This window comes from Equus przewalskii, chromosome 5 (assembly GCF_037783145.1).
Source record: "Equus przewalskii isolate Varuska chromosome 5, EquPr2, whole genome shotgun sequence".
Taxonomy (NCBI): Eukaryota; Metazoa; Chordata; class Mammalia; order Perissodactyla; family Equidae; genus Equus; species Equus przewalskii.
In genome coordinates this window covers 70,549,767-70,562,071 of record NC_091835.1, presented here as the reverse complement: position 1 = coordinate 70,562,071, position 12,305 = coordinate 70,549,767, and the positions used below count along the sequence as shown (strand labels likewise).

Genomic DNA, 12,305 nt, shown 5'->3' with positions numbered 1-12,305 from the left:
AAGAACAAGAACAAGAAACATAAAAGTAAACTCCACTCTCAACCAGCAAAAGCAAAGGATCTTACAATCCCTAAACCAAAAAACTAGAGGGATATTCTCACAGAAACAGAAACATACTAACACAATGGTTAGTTGCCCTCCACTGCAGATCTCAGAAGAACCCAGGGAAGAACATTCTCACAGACAAATCAAACCAAACAACATGGCGACCACAAGGAGCACCACACAAGCTGACACTGAGAGTCACCACACCGGCCTCTGCTGACTCGTGGAACTCCCACCAGTCAGCGGAAAGGACAGGTCCTCAGGCGCAAATCCAAGAATCACTTGTTTGCACCAGTCAGAGCTGGGTGTGTTGGCTGGAGGCAGGACCCCATTTGTCATGAAGTTTCTAGAAACAGTGAAGGCAGGGTTAAATAACAAATCAGAGTCAAGGCCAATGTCAGCATTTTGTTAGTGAAGCAAAGAAAGCTGAGCTGAACTGTGAGCCACTAGGCAGCGATCTCTGTTGGTTTAGCTGAGTTGAAGAGTAAAAGAATTATTCACACAGCCCTGTGTCATATGGAGAATCCTGTTAGCCTGGATATGGCCTTGGCTCCTCCTCCAGAATACTTTCTTCAAATGGCAGGCCCAGAAGTTGCTCACTTTATTCAAGGATGAGCACGAGTCACAAAGGAACCATTGCAGGACCCACAAAAGATATTTTACATTAAAAAATGCAGGGAATAGGAGAAACAACAAACATGTAAAAAACACTCAACAGGAAAAGTCACAATAAAACAGCATCAAAACTTTAAGGAGGGGCCAGCCCCATGGTGTAGACATTTAAGTTTGTGTGCTCCACTTTGGCAACCTGGGGTTTGTGTGTTCGGACCCCGGGCGCGGACCTACACACCATTCATCAAGCCATGCTGTGGCAACATTCCACATACAAAGTAGAGGAAGACTGGCATAGGTCTTAGCTCAGGGCCAAACTTCCTCACCAAAAGAAAAAAACATTCACTGAAATGAACACACTGTGATAAAATGAGAGAATAAAGGGGCAATGTAGTGAGACAATAAAAGATTAAAACATTAGCTTGAAGAGCCCAGGAAAGGAGCAGAGAAGGAAAAAAAATCCACAATAGAAATGAAGGCTAAATTGAAAACAGCACACAGTGGAAAACACATTGCTGAGTGTGCAATAACGGGCCCACATGTGCAGGTGGAGAACAGCGGCAGTCATGAAAGAGCTGTCACAGCGTGGAAGAGACTAAGAGAAACACAGATACAGGGAGAAAGCAGATACAACACAAGAGTAGTGGGAACAGAGAATATACGTGTGCGTGATATATATGCATAAATATATACATACAATATTTTATGTATGTTATGTATGTAAAACACACACACAAACACAAACACACACACACCCCCATGCCAGGAAAAGCACCAAAATATATCCAAGTGAGGTGACAACAAGGACACAAGAAATTGGACACAGCTTGCCTCCAGATATGTAGGAATTGAGTGGCTGGAGAAGTGCCTTGAGCATGTATTTTGTTGCTTAAACATATATTACTTTTTAATTTTAAAATAGTTAACTAACTGTGTATTAACAATATTCAATATATAAATAGGCATTCTACTCCATCTGTATCTGGAAAGTTTAACTATATAGCTTATTAAGTTTCTGGTTGAGCTCTCAGTTTACAGGATTGTGAAGGACACAGTAGCGTGTTGTGACGCACCGTAAGCACGCAATTAGAAAACTCCAAAGAACGAAAAGCAGCACGGGACAAATAACCTGGTTTTTAGAAAAATAAACTGCAAGGAAAAGAATGAAGGTGAATTTAATGATTTAAAATACAAATTATGTTAAAGTTATGTCACCAAAATGCAACATATATGGAGCTTATTTGGATCCAGATTTAGGAAATCAAAATCTGAAAGATAAATAACGCAAATAGCAATAGTTGGGGATTAAATACAGGCTTGTTGATGTTAATGAACATAAATTTTTAAACAATAAAAATGGAATTTGGTTGTATTTTTTAAGAGTCTGTCATGTACACATAAATAAAGAATTCTCTACTAAAGAAAAGATGTGATCTGCGGATTGTCATTCAAATAAGTTAGAGTTGGTAGAGAATTGGGTGGGAGTGTGGAAGATGTGAGTGTGGCCATGAGAGATTTTTCAGGCTGCGTGATAGGTACTCAGGGCCCATTATGTTGTTATTACACTTGTCTATCACTTCTTTTATTACATAAAAGGAAAAAAGTGATATTCAACTTTCATACGTGATGAAAGAGGCTGAGAAGCTTTCTGTTAAGGCACATGCCATCCGTGATTTCGATCTTGAGCGACTCTGCTGGATGAAATGCCAGCTGGAGGGAGAGCCCTTCGTCCCTTCTGACACACAAGCATGACATGTGGAACTTCTGTCTGAGACAGTGACTAACTCTGAGCTCAGTTAATGGACAATAGGCTTAGGGTGCTGAGAACAAGTAAAAGCTGGAAGGCAGGAGAAATTTTCCCTGACTAAAGGAAGCCAAAAATGCAATCTTCATACTTTCATGTTAATCCAGATGTGATCTAACTATTTGTAAAGCCCAGCCCTTCCCAATCTGCAAGCTCACCTTCCAAGACTGAGCCCAGCCCATTTTCACCCTATATAAATGGCTGCCGGGAGGCTTAGCTCACACATCTCCTCCCCTCAGCTCTACCCTCCAGCCTCTCGCGCTTTCTAAAGCCTTCTCATCTTCAGGAACCATGTCTAGCAAATCCATCAGGAAGAGCCAAACCATCACCCACTGTGGCTTCAGCGCCGGCTCAGCCAGACTCCCTGGGGCCGGCCACTCTGGCTTCAGCAGCATCTCCGTGTCCCGCTCCAGGGGCAGTGGCGGGCTCGGTGGAGTGTGTGGAGGAGCTGGCTTCGGCAGCCGCAGCCTCTATAACCTGGGGGGCTCCAAGAGGATCTCCATCGGAGGGGGCAGCTGTGCCATCAGTGGTGGATATGGTGGCAGAGTTGGAGGTGGCTTTGGCTTTGGAGGTGGAGCCGGGAGTGGATTTGGTTTCGGCGGTGGAGCTGGTGCTGGCTTTGGGCTCGGTGGTGGCGCTGGCTTTGTTGGTGGCTATGGTGGCTCTGGCTTCCCTGTGTGCCCTCCTGGAGGCATCCAAGAGGTCACCGTCAACCAGAGCCTCCTCACTCCTCTGAACCTGCAAATCGACCCCACCATCCAGCGGGTGAGGACTGAGGAGCGGGAGCAGATCAAGACCCTCAACAACAAGTTCGCCTCCTTCATCGACAAGGTGAGCCAGGAGGACCCGCCCTCCAGGAGGATTTCAGAGTCCCCAAACTAGAGAACCACAAACGTCCTACAGGGGGAGACGATGGGAGAGGGTTGAGGGGACCCAGGCTAGCTGTTCCTGGGGATGCCAGGTGGGCTCCATGTTGAGCACAGGCAGGAGGTGATGGACATGCTCTAGAGATACTGAGCCTTTAAACGTCCCTCATTCCTGCCTAGAAAGAATTCTCAACTGTTGATAACCTTGAAGCAGATATGGGGAAATGAGAGAATGCAATGGGCTGGCTTTACCTTCTGAAGAGTCGAAGAGGTTAAGAAGAAAATTACAATGGAAAACTGGCTAGAGCTCTAGACAAGAGGGAAAGAAAAACAAAAAGAAAATACTTTCTTGCTGGATTAGAAGAAAAGAACTCAGAAGCATTGATAAATCCATAGAAATACTAAACTAGTAGAACCAGAATATGGCCATTGAGGAAGTTTATTTAGAAGACACTAGGGCGCTAAATGGAGAGTTAGATTGGAATCCACTCATTAAGTAGAAAGGAATTTAAAATCATTAGATTCTAAAGATTTGACATCCCTTTAACTAAGGGACTCTCTGAAAAAAATTTCATATTATATCAGGAAAATATTTTTAATTAAATTTGTGATTTAACTAGATTTGTGATGGCACTCAATAAGAGAGAGAGATGAGATGTTGAAGGGCACTGTAGCTTCCATAACTTGGAGGGCAAGGAGTAGATTCAGGTGTAGGTTTCATCAGTGAGATCTGTGGGGGGGCAAGTAAACGATGTGGGGCACAAGACCTGTCAGCCTGAGCCTCTGTACATGCTCTGTAGAGGCCCAGCATCGCGGTGACCACCAGGCCTGCTTGGGGACCTGATAACTCACATCTCTTGCTTCCTTCCTTTGTCTGGCAAATAACCACCTTGTCTTCCTCCAGGTGCGCTTCCTGGAACAGCAGAACAAGGTCCTGGACACCAAGTGGACCCTGCTCCAGGAGCAGGGCACCAAGACCGTGAGGCAGAACCTGGAACCCTTGTTCGAGCAGTACATCAACAACCTCAGGAGACAGCTGGACAGTATCCTCGGGGAGAGAAGCCGCCTGGACTCGGAGCTCAGGGGCATGCAGGACCTGATGGAGGACTTCAAGAATAAGTGAGTTCCAGGAGGGACATGGGCTCAGTTTCCTGAGGTGCACAGTTCAAGACTACTGGGTGACCAGGTCAGGTGTGGGCATGAATCCTAGAAAAACATGTCCATGGACATGAAAAGCACAGTTATTGCCCAAAAGCAAACCCCAGAGGGCAAATGGGCCATATAGGTGGATGAGGAGAGTAAAGAGGAAAATATTTAAGGACTCAAAAAATCATCCTTCAGGCTCACTGGCAGAAAAGCTCAATTTGGGTGTATCCATTGTATGGAAAGTTTAGACTCTAGGTTGTCTTCTCAGTATCATCTTCACCACCAGCTCAATTACACCTCATCCCTTTCTAATTCTAGATATGAAGAAGAAATCAACAAGCGCACGACAGCAGAGAATGAATTTGTCACTCTGAAGAAGGTGAGCTGCTTGAGGTCAGGCGCTCATGTTTGTTTGCAGAAAGAGAGGACACGGGGTCCCTGCCCACATCAGACAGGAGAATAGTAGGGAGACTAAAAGATGGGCAGACTGGGAAGGAGAGCTCAGCTGACTCAACTGTTGGCTTATTCCATAGGATGTGGATGCTGCCTACATGAATAAGGTTGAACTACAAGCCAAGGTAGACAGCCTCACAGATGAGATCAACTTCTTGAGAGCCTTCTATGACGCAGTAAGCATCTCCACCCCCTTGGATTTACCCTGTGGGGCTCTGCAAAGGGTGCAAGACCTTGGGTTGGGTCCCTTTGTAAATGTCACAGGAAGAGATGATCTGATGATCTCGTGTTCCGCAGGAACTGGCTCAGATGCAAACCCACATCTCAGACACTTCTGTGGTCCTCTCCATGGACAACAACCGTAGCCTGGATCTGGACAGCATCATCGCCGAAGTCAAAGCCCAATATGAGGAGATCGCTCAGAGGAGCCGGGCTGAGGCTGAGTCCTGGTACCAGAGCAAGGTGAGCAGTGAGTTGGCAGCTGCTGAGGAACCCCTCTGCCCCCTCTCTCAAGACCAACCAGGCTACAGGCTCGATGGGGAAATCGACTTCGAGGAAGCTGGAGTCCTCTCACAGGATATGTTCCATCCACTCATAGGGTAGACATCTACAGAATTTATGTCCAAGTCTTGTAAGTCAAACCAAATGCAGAGGAAAAGCTACCATAGATAAACAGCTAGTGATCTCTACTTTACCTTCACTCTGATGCTGGCTCAGAAACAAAGTACAGACCCTTGCTGGTCCCAAAGAGAACTAGACAGGCAGTGGTCCCATAACAAAGATGGCCTGAGATCGGTGTACGATATCCAATGATCTTATAATGTCAACTCTTCCTAAAATCCCTGGTAGAGAAGGCATTAAGCCCAAGTTTAATGAATGTCTGATTCAGAAGTGAAAGTCACCTTTAGCATGTTAAAGCCCATATACACCGCCTTCTCTCCCTCTGGACTGCAGTACGAGGAGCTGCAGGTCACAGCGGGCAGACACGGCGACGACCTGCGCAACACCAAGCAGGAGATTTCTGAGATCAACCGCATGATCCAGAGGCTGAGATCTGAGATCGACCACGTCAAGAAGCAGGTACGCTGGGGGACTGTGGGGAAGAAAAGCATCATCGTCTCCTTAGTAGACCAGCAGGCACTCTCACCATCACTGGGAAATTCCTGGGCGCTGAGGGAACTGCAGGGAGCAGAGGTCACGCAGCTCCTCCTTAATGAGTTCCCACAGGTTAGGAGAGATGCATGCAAAGACTAGAGAAAGATACAGTCACGTGACAGGACCAATCCCGACTGATCAGAGATGTAAATACATAGTCTAGAGGCATTGAGAAGAGATTATGTAAGAACTGTTGATTTGGGAATACAAGGAGCAATTGAGAAAGGAAAGGGCAGACCAGAAAGTGAGGAAGATTGCTGCACACCTTCTCGAGAGTCAATGTGAAGAAGACAGTCAAGTAAGAACACAGGATGAAGATCGTTGTTACCTAAAATTGTGAGGTGGAAGGAAGTCAAGGTCTCGACTCTTTGATGTGAAACTCATCACCGCGCTGAGGATGTTTGTAGTTTCTATAAGTTAGTGTGGCATCCATATGAAATGTGGATGTTTCTAAAACTGTCACATTCAAAACAAACCAGTGAGTCCATTTCTTCCAATATCCCCTGGTCTTATGTCTGCTGTAGTAACTTCCACCAGTCGCCACTCACATCCTCATGCAGGCTGGTTAACACACAGAGGCGTAGATTTTCTCACTGGCTCCCAGACTAGATAGGTTTACAGAATGGACAAAGACTGGACAAAGAGTCATGAACTCTGGGCTCTAGAAACCTTCCTTAATGGAAAAGAAGAACCAGGGTTAGTCTCCTCTGGAAGTCCAGATTATAGATTCATTCTGCCTGTTCCCCCTGTAGTGCGCCAACCTGCAGACTGCCATTGCTGATGCTGAGCAGCGTGGAGAAATGGCCCTCAAGGATGCCAAGAATAAGCTGGCTGGTCTGGAGGATGCCCTGCAGAAGGCCAAGCAAGACATGGCCCGGCTGCTGAAGGAGTACCAGGAGCTGATGAATGTCAAGCTGGCCCTGGACGTGGAGATCGCCACCTACAGGAAGCTGATAGAAGGCGAGGAGTGCAGGTGGGTAATTCACACAACCTTCTAAACATCTGGGTCCATCTCCAGGATGTCCAGGCAGTGAGCATGAGTTTAAGGCACTCTAGTGGTGGCCATAATTGCTACTTTCAGAGAACTATTTAAAGGCAGTTTCCCCAAGGACTATGCTCAACACCAAGGCTTCCTTCACTGGTCCAGCGGTGGCTCTCTGAGGTCTCATGCCCTCTGTCTTTCCTTCCTCCTAGGCTGAGTGGGGAAGGCGTTGGACAAGTCAACATCTGTAAGTACTTTTCCTTGCCTCCCTCCCTTGCCCTTGTATTCTTCTGACTGGACTCAGGCTGGCAGAATGAGCTCACCGAGTCTTGTGTGTCCTTGTCCCTCTCCCGTCCACAGCCGTGGTGCAGTCCACCGTCTCCGGCGGCTATGGCGGCTCCAGCAGCGTTGGCGGTGGCGTAGGCCTGGGTGGAGGCAGCGGCTACTCCTATGGCAGTGGCATTGGAGGTGGCTTCAGTTCCAGCAGTGGCAGAGGCATTGGAGGTGGCTTCAGTTCCACTGGGGGCGGCAGTTCCACCATCAAATACACCACCACCTCAACCTCCAGCAGGAAGAGCTACCAGCACTGAACTTCTGGCGCCGGCTCTCGGTCCCACGCTGTCTCAGGCCCCTTCTCCAGCTGCATTGTCCCCTCCTCACGCTGCTTCTTCTCTCCTGCTTCCTACTTCTCTTACTCCTTCAGTTAGAACTGAAGTTGCTGCGCACCCTCCTTCCTCCTCTCTGCCTACACCTGCTCCTCCTGATCTCCCACTGCTCACCATCAGAAAGTCACTGCCTGGGTTCTGCTCCAGAGCTGGCCAACTGCCCCTGGGTCCCACTGGCCCAGGGAGTCCCCGTCTTCCAAGTGTTGAGTTCCTCCCTCACTGTGGTCATGAAAGCACAAGTGGCTAGTTCTGTGATGTACAGGGCCTGTCTCCCTGTGATGTTTCCTCTGCCCTCTGCTCTCTTCTCATTGCTAAATAAAAGCAGGTTTGTTATATAATGCAATGTTTTATTGCCTTGATTTGTCTTCAGTGGCTCTTGAGCCTTTTCATCCAGCAAACACCTGTTCGGATATGATGGATATTCCCAATCCCCATGTGTTTCACTCCCTTCTTGAAAGAGGCGCGACAGCCAGCATTTTGGCATCTTGACACTCACTCTTCTTTCCCACCGCACATTTCATCTCAGCCTCTGTCAAGTGGAGTGGGAGCAATCTGTCCACCACTGTTGTATACTCTGCTGTTTATTGACGGTAGCAGATAGTAGTGGCTTTGTCTCAAGTCCTTCATCTCTAAGATCTCTCCCCACTTACCCCAGGGAAAAACCCTAAATGCTCAGTTGGGGACACATGTTTCTTTCCAATCAGAGTAAAAGAACACTTAATAAGGGATAAGATATTTGATTTCTACTTAGAATTAGCTTCATGATCAAGAAAGGTGCCTGACAAGGGATGTCAAGCGACATTGATATGTGCATAATTATGAACTGGAATTATACTTCTAGAAATGTATCCCGAGGAAAGAGGACAAATGCAGGAAGACGTATGAATAAGGGTGTGAATCCCAACAATCTTCACAACAGGGAGAAATTGGCAACACTAGAGGTGATCAAATTAAGGATCCAAAGACTCAGGCGCAAAAAGCAGATGCTGGTTTCTTGATGTGTGAAGGCAAAACAAGAATGGAAATTCCCGCCTTCTCACACCTAAGACTCTCATGGAGATGGATGAGCCTGAGCCCGTGGCTCTCAGAAGAGAAGCTCGCACGATTCCTCTCTGGTGTGCCCTGGCGTGGTTTGACTTCTATGCACGGGAAATGAAAACTCAGGGTACAGTGCAAGGCTCATCATTCAACTGGTGCTGCCTTTTGGCCACACCTGTCCCTGTTTCCTCATGAAACAGCCCCCAGGCTCCCACATTACAAGAGAAAATTTATTGGCTTCAATAATATAGAGAGAGTGCCTCTGGATCCTGTTGTATCAGTATTCTGCTGTGTTCACCTCTAAATGTTCCCCCAGCAACATGGGCAGCCTCTCACATTGGCACCTCCTCACTCTCTGCCCAGAACTTCCCAAAAATAGATATGTGATGAGTGGGTTCCAAAATCTAAGCCCACTTAACATTCATATTATTATGTCCCCATGAGGAATAAGGCAAAGGAAGCAATTGACCGGTACAATAATATAGGATATTGCATTAAACCAAAAAGCAATTTGCAAAACAATATGTGTACATGGATTTATTTAATTAAAATCTTAGGGTGCAGGTGATGATAGCAAAAAGGCACACTAGGAAACTCCAAGCTCTCCTTCTGCCACAGAAACACCAAAAGACAACCAGAAGCTAGCTGAACAAACTTTGTAGGAGCTCTGGAAGATAGTCAAAAGTTTACAACAACTAAGCAAATACCTAATCAAGAAAATCCATCTTCAACATTACAGGAAGTTGTGTGACATTTTTCTTAGCACTTGTCCTCCCCTCTACCTGGTGCAGTTGTGGTCTACAGCAGGCAGCTGCCTTGTTCCACACTCTTCTCTGACCCCCTTCTCCCCCTCCAGCCCCCTCACTCTCTCCCCACTTCTAACTTCCCCTCCCACACAGCACATGCACCTAGAACCAGAGAGAGAGTTGCAGACCCTGTTTGCAAATTACTGTGGAAGTTTCTCCAAATATATCTGGGGGATTACCAAAGAACTGATGCAAGGTTCTCATCTTTGTTTTACATAAATCCTAATGCAGGCATGAGAAGCAGGAGGCACAGCTAAGAAAAATGAGAAGGCAGACCACAAACCCACAGAGTCCCGGGACCAGGAGACACACAACAGACCATCTGACCATCTACTGTCTATAGGTTAAGCTGGAGTGAGACTCTTGGGAAATTAGGACATTCAAAAGCAGCTGTGTATATGAGAGAATTTAGAAAGCCGTGCATATGTCCAGGCAAGACACATGCTCGGAAGACTCTTGAGAAGATCTTAAGTATTCACCCAGTGCCGGCCTCTGGGTTCCGAGTACGCCTAGCTAAGTGGTAAAGGAGTGTTCCATCACAGGGGCAATGTGCAAACACTGGGAAGGGCAGTTGTTCTCAGTTTTGTTACTTTGGTTTCTTGCTTGTTTCAGCTCCTGGCATACAAGAAAATCTCTGTCAAAACAATAGCTGAACACAGGCTGAAGGAGAAGCCTAACCTTGAGGTTTTACTACATGTCAGGCCTTGTTGACCATTTAACACAACTAAAGTCAATGGAAAGCACGGGTCCTTGGGTGCAAATCCAAGAATCCCTTGTTTGCAACGGTCAGAACTGGGAGGGTGACCTGAGGTAGGACCCCATTAGTCATGAAGTTTCAAGAAGCTGTGAAGGTAGAATTGAACAACGAATCAGAGACAAGTCCTGTTGGTAGCTTTTTGTTGGTGAGAGAAAAAAAGCAGAAAGACTGTGAGTTGTAGGCCGCTCTGCAGCGATGCATTGGGCTGGGTGTTTTAAGGAAGAAGAGAATTATTCACACAGCCTGACAGCCTGCACATGGCCCCAGCCCATCCCCTAGAATACTTTCTGCAAATGACAGGTCAAGAAGGAGGTCACCTCATTCAAAGGTGAGCATTAGTCAGAAAGATACCAGGTCCCGCAAAAGGTAATAAACACTGAAAAATGAACGGAACAGGAGAAACAACAGGCAGATAATGATCACTCACCAGAACAGAATCACTATAAAATATTGCCCAAAATTAATAAAAGAAACCCTCTATCAAATTAGAGAACAAACATGGAATGAGATAATAAGAAATAAAACATTACTTACAGAAGTCAGATATGAAGCAGAGAGAAAAATAAAGCCCCCATGGAAATAAACGTCAGATTGCTATCAGTACAAGGGTGATAAACACACTGAATGCACAATGAAGGACCCACAGCAGAATTTCGAGAAAAGAGGGAAGCGTGACCTGGGGGTCAGAGAGTGTTAGAGGAGAGTCAAGAGGACGTACAGATAAAGAAGACAAAGACCATCCAACGTAAGCATAATTGGAACACTTAAAGGAAAAGAGTATACACACACAAACTCATACGCGCTATTCCCCAAAAAGCAGAGAAACATCTTCAACTCAGTGGCTGGGGATTTGCCTTGAGCATTTATTCTGATAGACAAATGTGCTTTACTTACTGATTTTTAAATATGTAAATGTGGTATAAGTAACAATATTCAATCTTATACGCTTTCAATTACACTTACTTCGTAAAACTTTAAATACATAATATAAACTTAATAGCCTCCTAGACTTAGGCACCAGTTTACAGGAATAAAGAGGAGAGAGTAACCTATTAAACGACAGCAGAGGATCTAATCACAAAACCCAAAGAGTAAAACACTCTATGGGACGATTAACCTAGTTTAGTTAACAAGTTGCAAGAAAAATAAAAGATGAATGGTTAAGTGATTTAAAGGACACGGTATTGAAAGGATATGTCACCCAAATAAACACTGATGATCTTATTTGGATCCTGAATAGAACAAACAAGTTATGAAAAATAAATAAGAATACAGGGAAATTTGTCCACAAGACACTTCATGATGATGAAGAATTACTGTTTAATTTTTAAGATCTAAAAATAGTATTTTGGTCTTTTATTTTTAGAGAGTCTATCATTTAGACAGAAATACTGAGTTATTTACTGATGAAATCGTTTCATCTTCTGGAACATCCTTTCAAACAATTTAAGGTGGATGAAGAAAGCGGGTGGAGTTATGGATGAAATGAGGCCAACATTGAGATAACAATTGAAAAAACTGGTGACGGGCATCTAGGAATCTATTATGTTGTTCTTATGCTTTTCTATCTGATCAAAATGTTACATAACAGGAAAAAGAAATCAGACTTAGCATATTTGAAATCGTTGGGAAAATGGAAATCTTTCTGTTAGGACACAAGCAATAGATTGATTTTCTATTTCTAAGTTCTCAGCTGTTACAAAAGAGGAGGTTGGAGGGAGAGCGCTCTGCACATTCTGGTACACAAGCATGACATATTCAACCTCTGTTGGAGACAAAGTCGAACTCCTAGCCTCAGTGAATCGAGAATAGTTCCACTGTATTGAGATCAAACCAAAGATCAAAGCTAAGAAAAATTTTCCCTGGCTAAAGAAAGCCAGAAAAGCAATCTTCACATTTTGTACCTTTTTTAATAACCTAGGTGAAGTCTCAACATTTTTAACGCCTAGTCCTTCCCAACCAGCAAGCTCACCTTC

General features: G+C 45.3%; 1 protein-coding gene across 1 annotated transcript; it reads left to right on the top strand.

Moving 5' to 3' along the window:
- Positions 1–2,609: 2,609 nt before the first annotated feature.
- On the top strand, positions 2,610–8,066 carry LOC103545129 (keratin, type II cytoskeletal 6A-like). Its single transcript, XM_070621397.1, has 9 exons — positions 2,610–3,292; positions 4,232–4,446; positions 4,792–4,852; positions 5,007–5,102; positions 5,224–5,388; positions 5,881–6,006; positions 6,834–7,054; positions 7,276–7,310; positions 7,424–8,066. Exons 1-9 carry the CDS (start codon positions 2,753–2,755, stop codon positions 7,651–7,653), a joined length of 1,689 nt encoding a protein of 562 aa, XP_070477498.1. The 5' UTR covers positions 2,610–2,752; the 3' UTR covers positions 7,654–8,066.
- Positions 8,067–12,305: the final 4,239 nt, after the last annotated feature.